The following is a 12530-nucleotide window of genomic DNA, read 5'->3' as shown; positions in this document are numbered from 1 at the left end:
GCAAATTTGTCCACTGTAAAGGTAAACCCAAGGTTGAAACAGAGAAGCCATAACATTATAATATATAACATGATTTACAGTACATTAAGAGGAACATAATGATAATCTAGTCACTTAAAACATAGTTTTAGGACCTAAATTGGGTTCTAAACTTTCCAATAGTACTCTTGAATGAGCCCTGCTGCCAATGTTGAATAAAAATGAGTTAAATTAGCAAATACCTGTCTGCATTAGCAGACACATTACAGAGCCTGTGCTGGGAAATCAGCGCATAACTCAATTGAACCATAATCAAGAAGTTCTTCAATCATTTGTTCAATGTGATCGTCCTCAAGTAGCTTAAAAGGCTGAGGACTCTCCACTTGAACTGCCATTTCTCCCTTGTCTGGCAATGGCAGTAAACCCATTTCAATACCCTTCACAGAAATGACATTACTGGTGATATTGTGTGAAGATGGTGTCTTTTTTGGCTTCTCGTGAACAGATTGTTTGGTCATTTGAAGCGAAGCCATGTAGCATTTATGCAGTTTTTCTGTCAATGTCGCAGAGAGCAGCTTTGACGATGACGACTGCGATGCATTCGGGTTGTAAGGGAAGTTGGTTCTTGCTCTTGGTCCACACATTAGCCTTGCAGCCTCATCGTAGGCTCGCGCGGCATCGTCGGCAGTTTCAAACGTGCCAAGCCAAATCCTAGTCTTTCTGCACAAAAAAAACGAAACCATTCAAAACAGAGAACGTCGAAGCGACGGTGATTTGATTTTGTTGACGAACTTACAACAATGGGTGGCGTATCTCAGAGACCCAAGAACCCCAGTGCCTTTGTCGGACGCCTCGATATCGTTGTTGTGGTCTGGCCATGTTAGGGAAAGCGAGATATTTTCTTTTTAAGAAAGTGTTCGACGAAATGCCTGAAAGAGAGACTGAAAGGTTAAGAAAAAAAGCGTGTGGTGTGATGCGCTAGAAATGGTGGGGGAGAGATGGGTTTTGTAGTAGAAAGGCTCTCTCTCTGTGCCTTCTCTGGAAACCAATGAGCATGCTTGGGTCCCATATGAAGGTGAAGGGGTTTTGGGTCATGCCCTTCTTTTTCTCTTTTCTATTAAAACACCAGTTGGCTGCACTTGCAATTGCTGATGATTATTAATATGTGAAGTGAAATGTCAAAGTGACCAAATTCAATTCACATGGCCATGATAAATAACTTTTGTTTCAGCTGTTTTAGCTTTGTTTGGTACCCTTTCTTTAATGTCCTAGAATATCTGAACTCTAAAGTCGTAGTCTTAACAAGATTCTTTATGTGACTGCAAAGTTTCTAGTTTATGCATAAAAAAGTGGGAGAGAATAGAAATTTCCTTGAAGTTAAATTTGAATTGTTTGAGTCCGCCCTCAACACATATCATCACAGATGGATGCAGAAACCGGACTTTCTTACTCGGCTAGTTCAGTCTAACTATGCGGATGGAGAAACGAGACATTTCAGTCCAATTAAAGACCCTCTTCGGACATGTATATATTTATTTCAGAAAATTATCCCACTTCTCTAACTCCAACCAACGCATACCCGAATGACCAACTAGAACCACTTATATCAAACCCGTACAAATATTAAGTTAGATATCTGTTCAACAAGGTACTGATCAAACCACTATCTTGTCAATCTGATGATCAAAATTGGAGCATTTTATTCGGTTTCTGGTTATACACAAGACAGTTTTAAAAAACATGGGTGCACAGCAAAAGTCAATGCAATAATTTGGTACAAAAACATGATTGAGTCAATGACACATATATTAAAAGATTCTTAGACAATAATTATTACCCTATACCAATCCAAATCATTAATTTGATCAAACCCTTGTGCGCCCAAGAGCAACATATCTAAACTAAACAATCCCCCCAAACCAAATCTAAAAGATAAAAAGATGGTGATGGTTTGATGTAGAACGACTACCCTCCTATTATTAGAAGAATGCATTCTAGTATGATCGAAAAGTCATGAGTTCAGAATTTACACGTAATTTGGTAAGGTGACTCGTGGCGTGGTCATCAAAATTAGTTACATTGTCATGCATTGGCCCCACGCTATTTTAGCCAAATTCCCCCGCTTAGGTCTTTGAAAGTGTTTCACTATTTTTGAACAATTTCATAATTTCTACAATTTCCTTTACTTCAGTTTCTTTTTTTATTAAGTACCCAGTTTACTATTATTTAGGGTTGTAATATCCTAAGAGATCATTCTACGATTGCTAAAAATATTCGAGATTGCTTCTCTCTGGTTGATTCTAGTTCTTGTGTTTTAGGCTTAAACGTAGGTTTAGCCCTGGTATTACGTTTTCGACTACACCATGGTCATTTAATAGTATGAAATGGAGATGTTTAAACAAATTACTTTACATATAGATGGTCGTTATTCTATATATACAAATGGGTCACTCTTGTTTGTGAATAGATTTTGTTGGGGGGGGGGGGGGTGAACATGTCAATATATGTGAGACAAGCCATGGCTGCTAAAATTGGAAACATTAGCATATGCCACCCACCACGTACACCCAGAAGACGTACACAAACCAACACTTTGGATGATGACCCTGCCATCCAATTTCACTGCAAACTCACATGCCAGTACGTAGCAAGTTCTTATGGTCTAGACATCAATATTTTTTGCTAAAAAGCCTCTCGTATTGTTTTTTGTCGTAATCATCTAACGTTTTCACTGATATATCTGTTTCTCAGCAGCTATGTTTGACTGTTTGCTTGGCTTGCTCGATGAGATATTTTAGGTGAGACAGAGACAACCATGTTCACCATAAAGACTTGTTGCTTTGATCATCAACAACTTGCATGAAACTCTCCCATGTGAGATTTCATGTATACTTACGTGGGTTGATGTCAAGACTTGTAATCCTACATTGCTATTTGGAGAGTATCAAACGATGTAGTTTATAAGAAAAATTCAATCATCTCTCATATAAACATGGCCTTTTCTAGATTCGAGTATCGTTGTCAACAGTTCAGACGATATATCCACAGTGAACCAATAAACTTAAAACGATGATATCATTGATGTTGGAGATTATATACTAAACGATATCATTTATAAGAAAAATTCAATCATCTCTCATATAACATATATAGCTTTTCTTGGACTCAAGCATCATTGTCGATAGTCCAATGAAACAAAGTCGTGTGAGTCTGATGTATTTATAGTATTGATAAACCTAAAACAAACAATAATTGACATGAGTGGGGTGGAATTTCTGATAGTTGATAGGCTTGTTATTGCAACATGAGTACTTTGAGCTGCAAATGTATAGATCATCTATGTACATGTGGGGTCCATCCAGTTTATAAAACCATGGACTAAAACTGGTTGGCTACATGCATGAACCCTACAATTGTTGAGAACAACAAGATTCAGGGTACTTTTGAGATCTCAAAATCATGACTAGATAATTATATCTCGCTTAAAGGGAGAGTAGAAGACAAAAAGAAACAGCATATCTAAGAGAGAGCCCACATGGTTTGGATTGAAAGATTTAACCCAATATTTTGTCTCGTATCTTGGTTTACATGATCTAATGCTTGCATTTGAGAAAAAAAAAAACATATGTATATATATATGAACTTGGAACTTTAGAAGAAGATGATGTAGGTCCCAATAATATTTTCATATTTTGCGCGTGAGGTGGGACCTATCTTAGGATAAAAAGCGGGATAGAGACTCAAATCACCAAGTCGAATATATGTTTTGACCACCTCGATTGAGGACAAAGGCGGACATATAAAATATATTATATGTTTGGGCAAAATATATCATATCCCAATAAAAAAATGTATCATATATGCCCTAATGAAAATTTACCAAGAATCCAACAAAAATTTACCGTGCACGACAACTTTACAAGAAACTAAAGATCTAAAATGGGCAACAACCAAAAGCTTATGAGCTGCTTTTTACTTAAGTCATAGCATTACTTTTAAGTTTTCCCTAATTGATCTCCCTTTGTGCCCCTGTGTTCGTCTTCTCGCCTTTTGTGTAATAACTTTTGAAGTTAACATTGGTTTTGCCTATAGTAACGTTAAGTGTTAAAAGATCGATGTTTTTTAGGATCGAACATTATCAATGAGGATTTGTGAAATCGAATGCATAATTAATTTTTAAATGATTGTCTTCTACATTTCATAAAAAAAATTAGTTGTTTGAACTATTACTAATAATGTTATACTTAAGCGTTTTCAAAATATGAAAAATTCATAGAGAACAATGTGATAAATATAGATATCTTCTTGCTATATAAAAAAACTCCAAAAAAAATTCCGAAGATACTACCCCCAGATCTCAACTGTTTGATTATGCCCCAACAAATTTAAATCCTGGATACGCCACTATTTGAGGGTTGTTGGCCATCGATATTTATAGTCATACAAGCATAACGTGGGTGATCGATGATGGCCTTACTAGACGTCAAAAAAAACCAGTATATACTTAACAAAAAGTTCACATGCATATATGTACACAATTCATTGAGAACAACCAGCAAGAAATGTTTAGAACAAATGAAACCATGGATTTCTCTATCAAATCACAATTATTTGTATTGCGTCACCTCATAATAATGTCTATATATGTTTCGTTTTCTAAAACTATTATTGCATTGAAAAATCGGACGTCAGATTTTGTTGGAACCATATATATATATGGACACAGGGTGGGGTGGCGGCTGATGAGAAAGAGAGACAGCTTAACGCGGTTTGGCTAACAAGGCAAGAAGAAATCACTGCGGGAGTGAGATACAGACAGTGATTGAAATGCCGCAGACCAAGGGATTTGCCCATCCAGCCTGGTCTTTTGAATTTTGAGATGCCAGAAACGCCAAGCTCGATCGTCATTAACATGTCTTGACAAGGATGTTTGTTTCCTAGCTAGCCATGTCAAGATTTGTAGGTAAGAATCTAAGAAAAGTCTCGTTCCCTCTTCATCATCAAGGTATTTTTCTTTGGCCTAAATATCGTTAAGTGAGACAGCTCAATAAGAACAAAGTCATGCGAGTCCGATGTATCAATAAGAACTGATAAACACGAAACGGACAATATTATTGATGTACGCGGCTGAGATTTCTAACAAGCCATTTATGCTAATTCCAAGATGAGCAGCAATCAGATTTATCTGAATTGGTAAATCAGCATAAAATTCCATGATTTATGTCATGGTCACGCTCAATCACATGCATGGAACAATCTAGTTTACTATGCAGCAGTCTTGATTGAAGGGGAACTATCTAATTAATCCAGATAAGACCATTGGTTCAATAGCTTGGAAATTAATTAACCAAGACTACGACGTCTAATCAATATTTTTGTGGGTCATATAATGTAAATTTTCAATTATTAAGGTCGTTTTCAGGCCATGTGATTGGATCATCTTCATGAAAATATGAGTTGAGAAAACAACCTGATGACTTTTTTGTTTTCAAATGTGCGTGTATCTTGCAGAGAAATTATTCAATGGTAATGAATGGTATACCATGTCATATGCTGATGTGATGTACCAAAATCAATGGAATTGTGTCAATTCACGACATGGTTGCAGTATTTTGAAATTTGAATTACAAACTACCTATTACTTTCTCAATTATTCATGTATTGTCACCAACCGTCATATAAGTAAATCAAGAGAGGTTAAAGAGAGCCAAAACTCAAGTTAGAGGATTTTCGACTTGAAACCTATAAAATTTGTAAAACCAAAGCCTTCGAGCCACCTATATATGTACGCCATTTAAGTAAGTAAGCCCATCTGCCCATGGTTCCTAAATGGGCCGTCCATCAATTAATTTCTTGGTGGGTTTTCCAGAGAACTCGAGAAAATCATCCTCCAGCCCAAAGAATCAATGACCGACTTAGGCCCAAATTGCTATGGGCCTTGTTCTTAAGCTTGGGAATTTGGAACAGACTTATTTTACAGCTGGACCCACAAACTTTCGCTCCATCAAATGAAATTGTGACATATGTCCCATTGCTTGTCACCTCAGAAACCCTATCGTTTAAATTCCTCATTCCTCTACTTTACAGTTTTCTGCAATTAGGGTTTTCGCTCCACAGCAGATCAAAGCGAAAATGGTCACTCTCTCTTCCCCCTAATATTTTGAATCTAAGTGTGGTTTTTAAGATTGGTTTTAACGTTTATGCGTTTGTAATTACAGCCGTCTCACAAGACCTTCAGGATCAAGAAGAAGCTCGCGAAGAAGATGAGGCAGAACAGGCCAATCCCTCACTGGATCCGCATGAGAACCGACAACACAATCAGGTATGATCTCGGCCGTATAGTTTAATTCTTTTTCTTTCAGTGACGCATACAGGAATGAAATTGCTTAATATTTTCGAATTTTGTTTCAGATACAACGCGAAGCGCAGGCACTGGCGTCGTACTAAACTCGGATTTTGAGGTGCTTTAATTAGAGTGTTTTTTTTTTTTAGGTTTTTGGAAGACAATGATATGAATCATTTGGTTGAATTCGAGAAATCATATTGTAAGAAGCTCATAAGAATACTGTTTTGAGATGTTTGCCCAAGTCTTTTTCCTCTAGCTAACTAATTGGTTAGTTTGTCTAGAGAGAAATTACAGAATCTTTTTGCTTTTCAATGTAGCCTGTTTAATAGTTGATTGATAGTTCTTTTCAGTGATTTAGTATAAAGTTCTTCGCAGATTGTTCTCATTACTATTTAATTTGCTTGTCTATGAGTAGGATTGATTTGTTTTCATATTTCCTTATGGAACACTTTACTTTTGGTTTTCAATCTTTGCTATGTTTTCATGACACTGATTCGTCAGTTTCTTCCATGGTAACATTGCAATCTATTTTTCATGGTTTATATCTTGGTGCACAGTTAACTTTCTGGTTTTGATTACACTTTAATGGCAAAAACACACTGACACTTTTCATTAATTTATATGTATCTTGTGTAGTAATCATGTATATATGTGCTATTCAACATTTTGAATTAGAAGCCAGCCACTGTTGGGGTGGGAGAAACTGGCACAAGTTATTTTCATCTGTTGGTTACTTGGTCTTCCATGTTTTAATCTTGTGAATCATTGCCATGCGTTCTGTAGATTAGTCTTTTTGTTATTGTACATCGAATTTTTATTTTCCAAGAAATCTGCAAGTATGCATGATGTGGACTTTTCTTAATAGAATCTTGGAACATTTTTTTATGTAGTCATATGTTTTTTAGGTCGTCTTTTTAGTGGTCTATAGTAGGACATTTACACTAGGATCATTTTAGAGCATGAATTGAAGTTGCTTCTTGAGGCTTCCTTGAGCTCCGGCACGTTGTAACTTGTACGACTCCTCAACATATGCTTGCTCAGTTTTCCAATATTATCTAGTATGCTTTTTGAACGCTTCTCTCAGGTGCTGAGTGATAGAGAGAAAGTTGTAAGTTCTGCTGTCGAGATTTTTTTGTTTATACGATGGAACCTGCAGCCACCACTTTTGTGTGCACCGCGTAAATCTATCAGGCCTGCATATTAGTCCACAAATTGCGCATTCCAGGCAAGTTAAAGAAAAATTAATGTGTGAACTCATGCCTCGAAAGGAAGAGAATTGGCCATTGAGACATTTGAGTATTGAGTTAATCTACCTGGTAGCAGAGGATTGTTATTTTGTAGGGTTGTTTTGTCAATATCAATGATTTGGAGACAGGATGGGTGGTGAGCACAATTAACTTCTATCTTGCAAAGATGCCTAAATACACAGGATGGGTTTTGAGCACAATCAACTTTTATATGGTGAAGAGGCCTGAATACATTGTGTCAATAATCACAGTGACATTATGCATATCAACATGGCATTTGACATTTAACAACTTAAAACTTTTGAGAATTTTAGCCCCTATTATTGCCAATAAATAAGAAGAAAGAAAAACCGAAGCAGCTTTTGATTCTTGGCTGTGGGGGGTTATGTTCGATGTTCGGCCTTATAAGAAAACCTCAGTAGCCCAAATTGAATGTTCGTAGGCCCAAGTTTTGGCCCATGCTTCGAACTGCTGTGCCTATCATCTGCTGAAAAGTGTCACTCCAGCGTGAATCAACATATCCAACCAGAAATCATCTGCCCTTTTGCACGGGTCTACAATGGCGAATGTGGCCTTATACGTACAACAATATTGCACATAGAACAGACCGTCGATTTAAAACAAGTTTCACTTTGGCTGAAATCCACTAGGGACTTGCGCTTCGTGTCCATCGCCGGCCTGCCATTTCTTTCTCTATTTCTCCACGGGCCAGCTATTGATCCAATCGTCCTCCGAAAGTTCAACGAGCTCGACTTCCAATTTCGTTCACAAATCGATTTGATTACTTCGGATGTTCGAATTCTAGCTCCGATATTTGATCTAGATATCAGTATATCATGCAAGTATTAATGCACATCTAATCTTGAAATCGGTTTAAATTTTGATGCAGATGGCTTTAGCAGTGCTTTCTCTTACTTCTGCCGCTCCCTCTGCTTCCATATCTACCAATGACACTCTCAAGGTACCATAACCTAGCTATAAGCTTTCTTTGTTGAATATTGAACACGTTTGCTCAGTATTTGCTGTTTGATTGCTGAGAAAATTAACTGAAATAAAACAAATAAGAGGCTCTGAATTAGTTGTTTCATTCTTCTGATGTTAATTAACTGATTCTGCTTGTAATTACGAATGGAAGTTACTGTGAAGGTTAAAACATTTTATTTTTCTGTTTGCGGCAACCAAATAAGTCGTTATGTTCCTAACATGCTATTGCAACTTTAGCAGGCGAAGGTGAAGCTTGGAAGTGGCAGTCTGAGCTCCTGCTTTCCCAACACGAAGGTGTGTTTTAAGTTTGTTGTCACCATTTGTTGACTCTTATCTTATCTCTGAATCTGGTCTCAGTATTTTTTTGCTTTACCCATTATGGCTATAAGGTTTCATTTGGATTGTTTTATAAGGTTAGGCCGATCATGATTGGCTCTTAGTTGTGGCTAATCATTTCTGTGTAATACAGGATAGTGTCGTCGAATGTATTGTCTGTGTTAATGTTATACTTTTTAAAGTTATTGTGGAATAATGATGTTGAACTATTGCTTTATTTGCACTTGGTATTCAGGATAAACTCAACTAACTTTTCAATCATGGTTAAAATGTTATCTAAGGTTACTTCTCCGATGGATTCAGATGGACTACAATCTATTGATATCATTTTTCTGATTAGATTTAAAATTATTTATTTTCTGCAGTCTTTTGGACGGATATCTATGACCGTTGCAGTCAATGTTTCTCGCTTTGAGGGTATTACAATGGCTCCTCCTGATCCAATTCTTGGGGTTTCAGAAGCTTTTAAGGCAGACAATGATGAAATGAAGCTCAACCTCGGAGTTGGGGCCTACCGGACTGAAGAACTTCAACCATATGTGCTCAATGTTGTGAAGAAGGTTAGCTTTCTTGCCTCATTTTATTATGGCTGTTTCATAGCTGACATTCTAGCCTTGATTCTTAGATATTTCCTGTTGCTTTCAAATTTTTGTCACGTGATTATATTATTAAGAATAATTATATCAAAATATTATACCGATTAGGCAGAGAAGCTTATGCTGGAGAAGGGAGAGAACAAAGAGGTATCTCAATTACTCAAAATTCCATATGATATTGAAAATAATTTCTAACTAGAGGTCGCTTACTTGAATAAACGTGTTATGTACTATGTAGTATCTCCCAATTGAAGGTCTAGCAGCATTTAATAAGGTTACAGCAGAATTATTATTTGGAGCTGATGGCCCTGTGATTAAGCAACAAAAAGTATGTATTACTATATGAATTTGCATCTGTTGAAAGAACATTTTATTTTGTTTGTCATTAAAGTTCTATCTGTAAGGGAAAATTCTATTGCCCTGAGTTTTGAAACTTTTTTTAGGTTGCAACAGTTCAGGGTCTTTCAGGAACTGGTTCCCTTCGGCTAGCCGCAGCTCTTATTGAGCGGTATTTTCCTGGAGCAAAAGTTCTGATATCATCTCCATCATGGGGTAAGTGGTATCAGTCCCTTGATTATTGTAAGCAATAATATTTTCAGACATGGCTTTTCATGGCTGACAGAATTATGTTGCAGGTAACCACAAGAATATCTTTAATGATGCTAGAGTTCCATGGTCTGAGTACCAATACTATGATCCAAAAACTGTTGGTTTGGATTTTGAAGGGATGATTGCTGACATAAAGGTCATTACTTATCCAGAAATGGCAAATTAAATGGTTTTTCCAGGTGTTAGATGTCAGAGTTTCCATGCGATAAGAACACAATTATAGGTCTTTGTTTTAGTTAATTTTTCACATTCGTTATTCCAAAGTTGTATTAATTGCAGGCAGCACCTGAAGGATCTTTTATCCTACTTCATGGCTGTGCCCACAACCCTACCGGTATTGATCCAACACCTGAACAGTGGGAAAAAATTGCCGATGTCATTCAAGAGAAGAATCATATTCCATTTTTTGATGTTGCATACCAGGTACCTTTCAACATTGGTTAATGTCCTATGTGGCTATGTTGGTGGAATTTTTACATATTTAATATTGTTAGAAGTGTTGCAAAAGGCATAGGACTTTAACTGAGGTAAGGCTTTTATCTTAAATCTTAATGCGGCTCTAGGGATTTGCTAGTGGAAGTCTTGATGCTGACGCATCATCTGTGAGGTTATTTGCTGAACGTGGTATGGAGCTTCTGGTTGCTCAGTCATACAGCAAAAATCTGGGTCTTTATGCGGAAAGGATTGGAGCAATCAATGTTGTATGCTCTTCAGCAGATACTGCAGCCAGGTGCAGTTAGCTAACATGCGATACTTTCTTATCTTAGTTCTGCATTGTAGTCTCATGTTGGGTAGAGGAGAATTAGAAAGTAATGATGGCATGCAATTGAATCTGATGTCAGTTGTCATAGTTGTCTGCATATTCTGGGGATCAATATCAATCCTTGATAGGGTTATATCTTTGAAATCTATGGCTTTTTCTAGTTTCAAAGCAGTTAAATTTTGCATTGGCAGTCCTATGTTGTCCAGACCCTGCTATAATGTATGGCATCATCAATGGCTCAGAGGAAGTTCTTGCATGAAATCTTAGGTCTTATTTCCTGGTCAAGAGCCTGCTTAAGTTCGTAATTTTTATCGTTTTCAGGGTTAAAAGCCAACTGAAAAGGCTTGCTCGTCCAATGTACTCCAATCCTCCTATTCATGGGGCCAGAATTGTTGCCAATGTTGTTGGAGATCCTACTCTATTCAATGAATGGAAGGAGGAGATGGAGATGATGGCCGGAAGGATAAAGAACGTGAGACAGAAACTATATGATAGCCTCACTGCAAAGGATAATAGTGGAAAGGATTGGTCCTTTATACTTGAGCAGATTGGCATGTTCTCATTCACAGGCTTGAGCAAATCTCAGGTAGTTCCCCTGTCAAATTTGTCAATCATTGATATAAATGAACAATTATGTGTTCTTAGTCTTCTACTCCTATAAGGTTCTTGTTGCTGTTGTGCTGCATTATCTCTAAATGATTTGACAATTATTCGTCTTATGGGATTCGTTATGTTGTCACACATCACTGTCTTTGTCTTGATTAAAGATTTTCATAGATATCCTTATCTGATGTCTGCGTCTCTTTTGCAGTCATTTTCATACAAACTACTAATCTATAGCTTCTAATGCTTGTTTTTTTTTTTTTCTTCAAATTTTGAATCTTGGTTGGTCAGAGCGATAACATGACAAACAAGTGGCATGTCTACATGACTAAGGATGGAAGGATTTCGTTGGCTGGATTATCTTTGGCCAAATGTGAATACCTTGCAGATGCCATCATTGATTCATATCACAATGTTAGTTGAATGCTTCAGGATCAGGTAGTCGGGTGAGTTGATACTTGATTGTTGCCACTACATATATATCTTCTGACAGACAATAACCCCTGTAGTCGTGGAGTTTTGACCGAGGCAAAAGGTAAAGTACCCTTGAATAAAAGATGCGGGATTGTTCTTCCTTTTGTTTTCTTATATTTTGTTTGCATGGATAATGTACATGGAAGTTGCATATGGTTAGATGTGCAACCCAGACTTGGACAGGACACCAAGATGGGGCTAAATCGCGTTTCATTCTTTTAATCCCAATCCCATACTGCCCTTCTCGTAGTTCTATCATTTCACCTAAAATATGCTGTGAAAAACCTTATACATGTGACAATGATGGGTAGCCAATTTGCTGTGGATGGGGATTCTCAAAAGTGATGCTACAGAGTCAAAATTAGGGGTGGCAAAACTCCATCAGTCTGTATGACCAAATATTTTTGACCTGGATAACATCAAGTTTGGACATGAGTTATATGTTCGAAATCTAGGTTTAAACATAAATTTTTTGTCCGGGTCCGGGTCCAAACACATAAATTTTACTCATTTTACTTGTTTGAATCCTAATCCGGATTAAGTTTATCCAAATTTAAATCAATCTAGGTTTGGTCAATTAAATACTTTCGAAA

General features: G+C 37.0%; 3 protein-coding genes across 8 annotated transcripts; 2 read left to right on the top strand and 1 right to left on the bottom strand.

The window, feature by feature from the left end:
• Positions 1-33: 33 nt before the first annotated feature.
• Positions 34-1085, bottom strand: LOC119993180 (ethylene-responsive transcription factor ERF003-like). Its single transcript, XM_038840180.1, has 2 exons — positions 776-1085; positions 34-699 (listed from the first exon to the last, which is right to left on the bottom strand). The coding sequence occupies exons 1-2, from the start codon at positions 856-858 to the stop codon at positions 243-245; spliced, it is 540 nt and encodes a 179-aa protein (XP_038696108.1). The 5' UTR covers positions 859-1085; the 3' UTR covers positions 34-242.
• A 4871-nt stretch (positions 1086-5956) lies between these two features.
• Positions 5957-7772, top strand: LOC119993179 (60S ribosomal protein L39). Of its 2 annotated transcripts, XM_038840179.1 has the most exons (4): positions 5957-6114; positions 6198-6301; positions 6391-6440; positions 7410-7772. In XM_038840179.1, exons 1-3 carry the CDS (start codon positions 6112-6114, stop codon positions 6437-6439), a joined length of 156 nt encoding a protein of 51 aa, XP_038696107.1. In that variant the 5' UTR covers positions 5957-6111; the 3' UTR covers position 6440; positions 7410-7772. The 2 variants fall into 2 exon arrangements, with proteins under 2 accessions (XP_038696107.1, XP_038696106.1); XM_038840178.1 differs by lacking the exon at positions 7410-7772 and having other exon boundaries at positions 5958-6114; positions 6391-6689.
• LOC119993178 (aspartate aminotransferase, chloroplastic) lies at positions 6287-12183 on the top strand. Of its 5 annotated transcripts, XM_038840176.1 has the most exons (13): positions 6287-6301; positions 6391-6440; positions 8462-8533; positions 8797-8850; positions 9258-9452; positions 9597-9635; positions 9727-9816; positions 9932-10040; positions 10124-10233; positions 10377-10520; positions 10661-10827; positions 11182-11446; positions 11755-12183. In XM_038840176.1, the coding sequence occupies exons 3-13, from the start codon at positions 8462-8464 to the stop codon at positions 11884-11886; spliced, it is 1377 nt and encodes a 458-aa protein (XP_038696104.1). In that variant the 5' UTR covers positions 6287-6301; positions 6391-6440; the 3' UTR covers positions 11887-12183. The 5 variants fall into 5 exon arrangements, with proteins under 5 accessions (XP_038696104.1, XP_038696103.1, XP_038696102.1 ...); XM_038840175.1 differs by lacking the exon at positions 6287-6301 and having other exon boundaries at positions 6400-6440; positions 8794-8850; XM_038840174.1 differs by lacking the exons at positions 6287-6301; positions 6391-6440 and adding an exon at positions 7863-8364.
• Positions 12184-12530: the final 347 nt, after the last annotated feature.

The sequence above is a fragment of the Tripterygium wilfordii genome, chromosome 23, assembly GCF_013401445.1.
Source record: "Tripterygium wilfordii isolate XIE 37 chromosome 23, ASM1340144v1, whole genome shotgun sequence".
NCBI classification, from domain to species: Eukaryota; Viridiplantae; Streptophyta; class Magnoliopsida; order Celastrales; family Celastraceae; genus Tripterygium; species Tripterygium wilfordii.
Note: the sequence above shows the minus strand (reverse complement) of the source record. Positions and strands in the feature narration are given on the sequence as shown.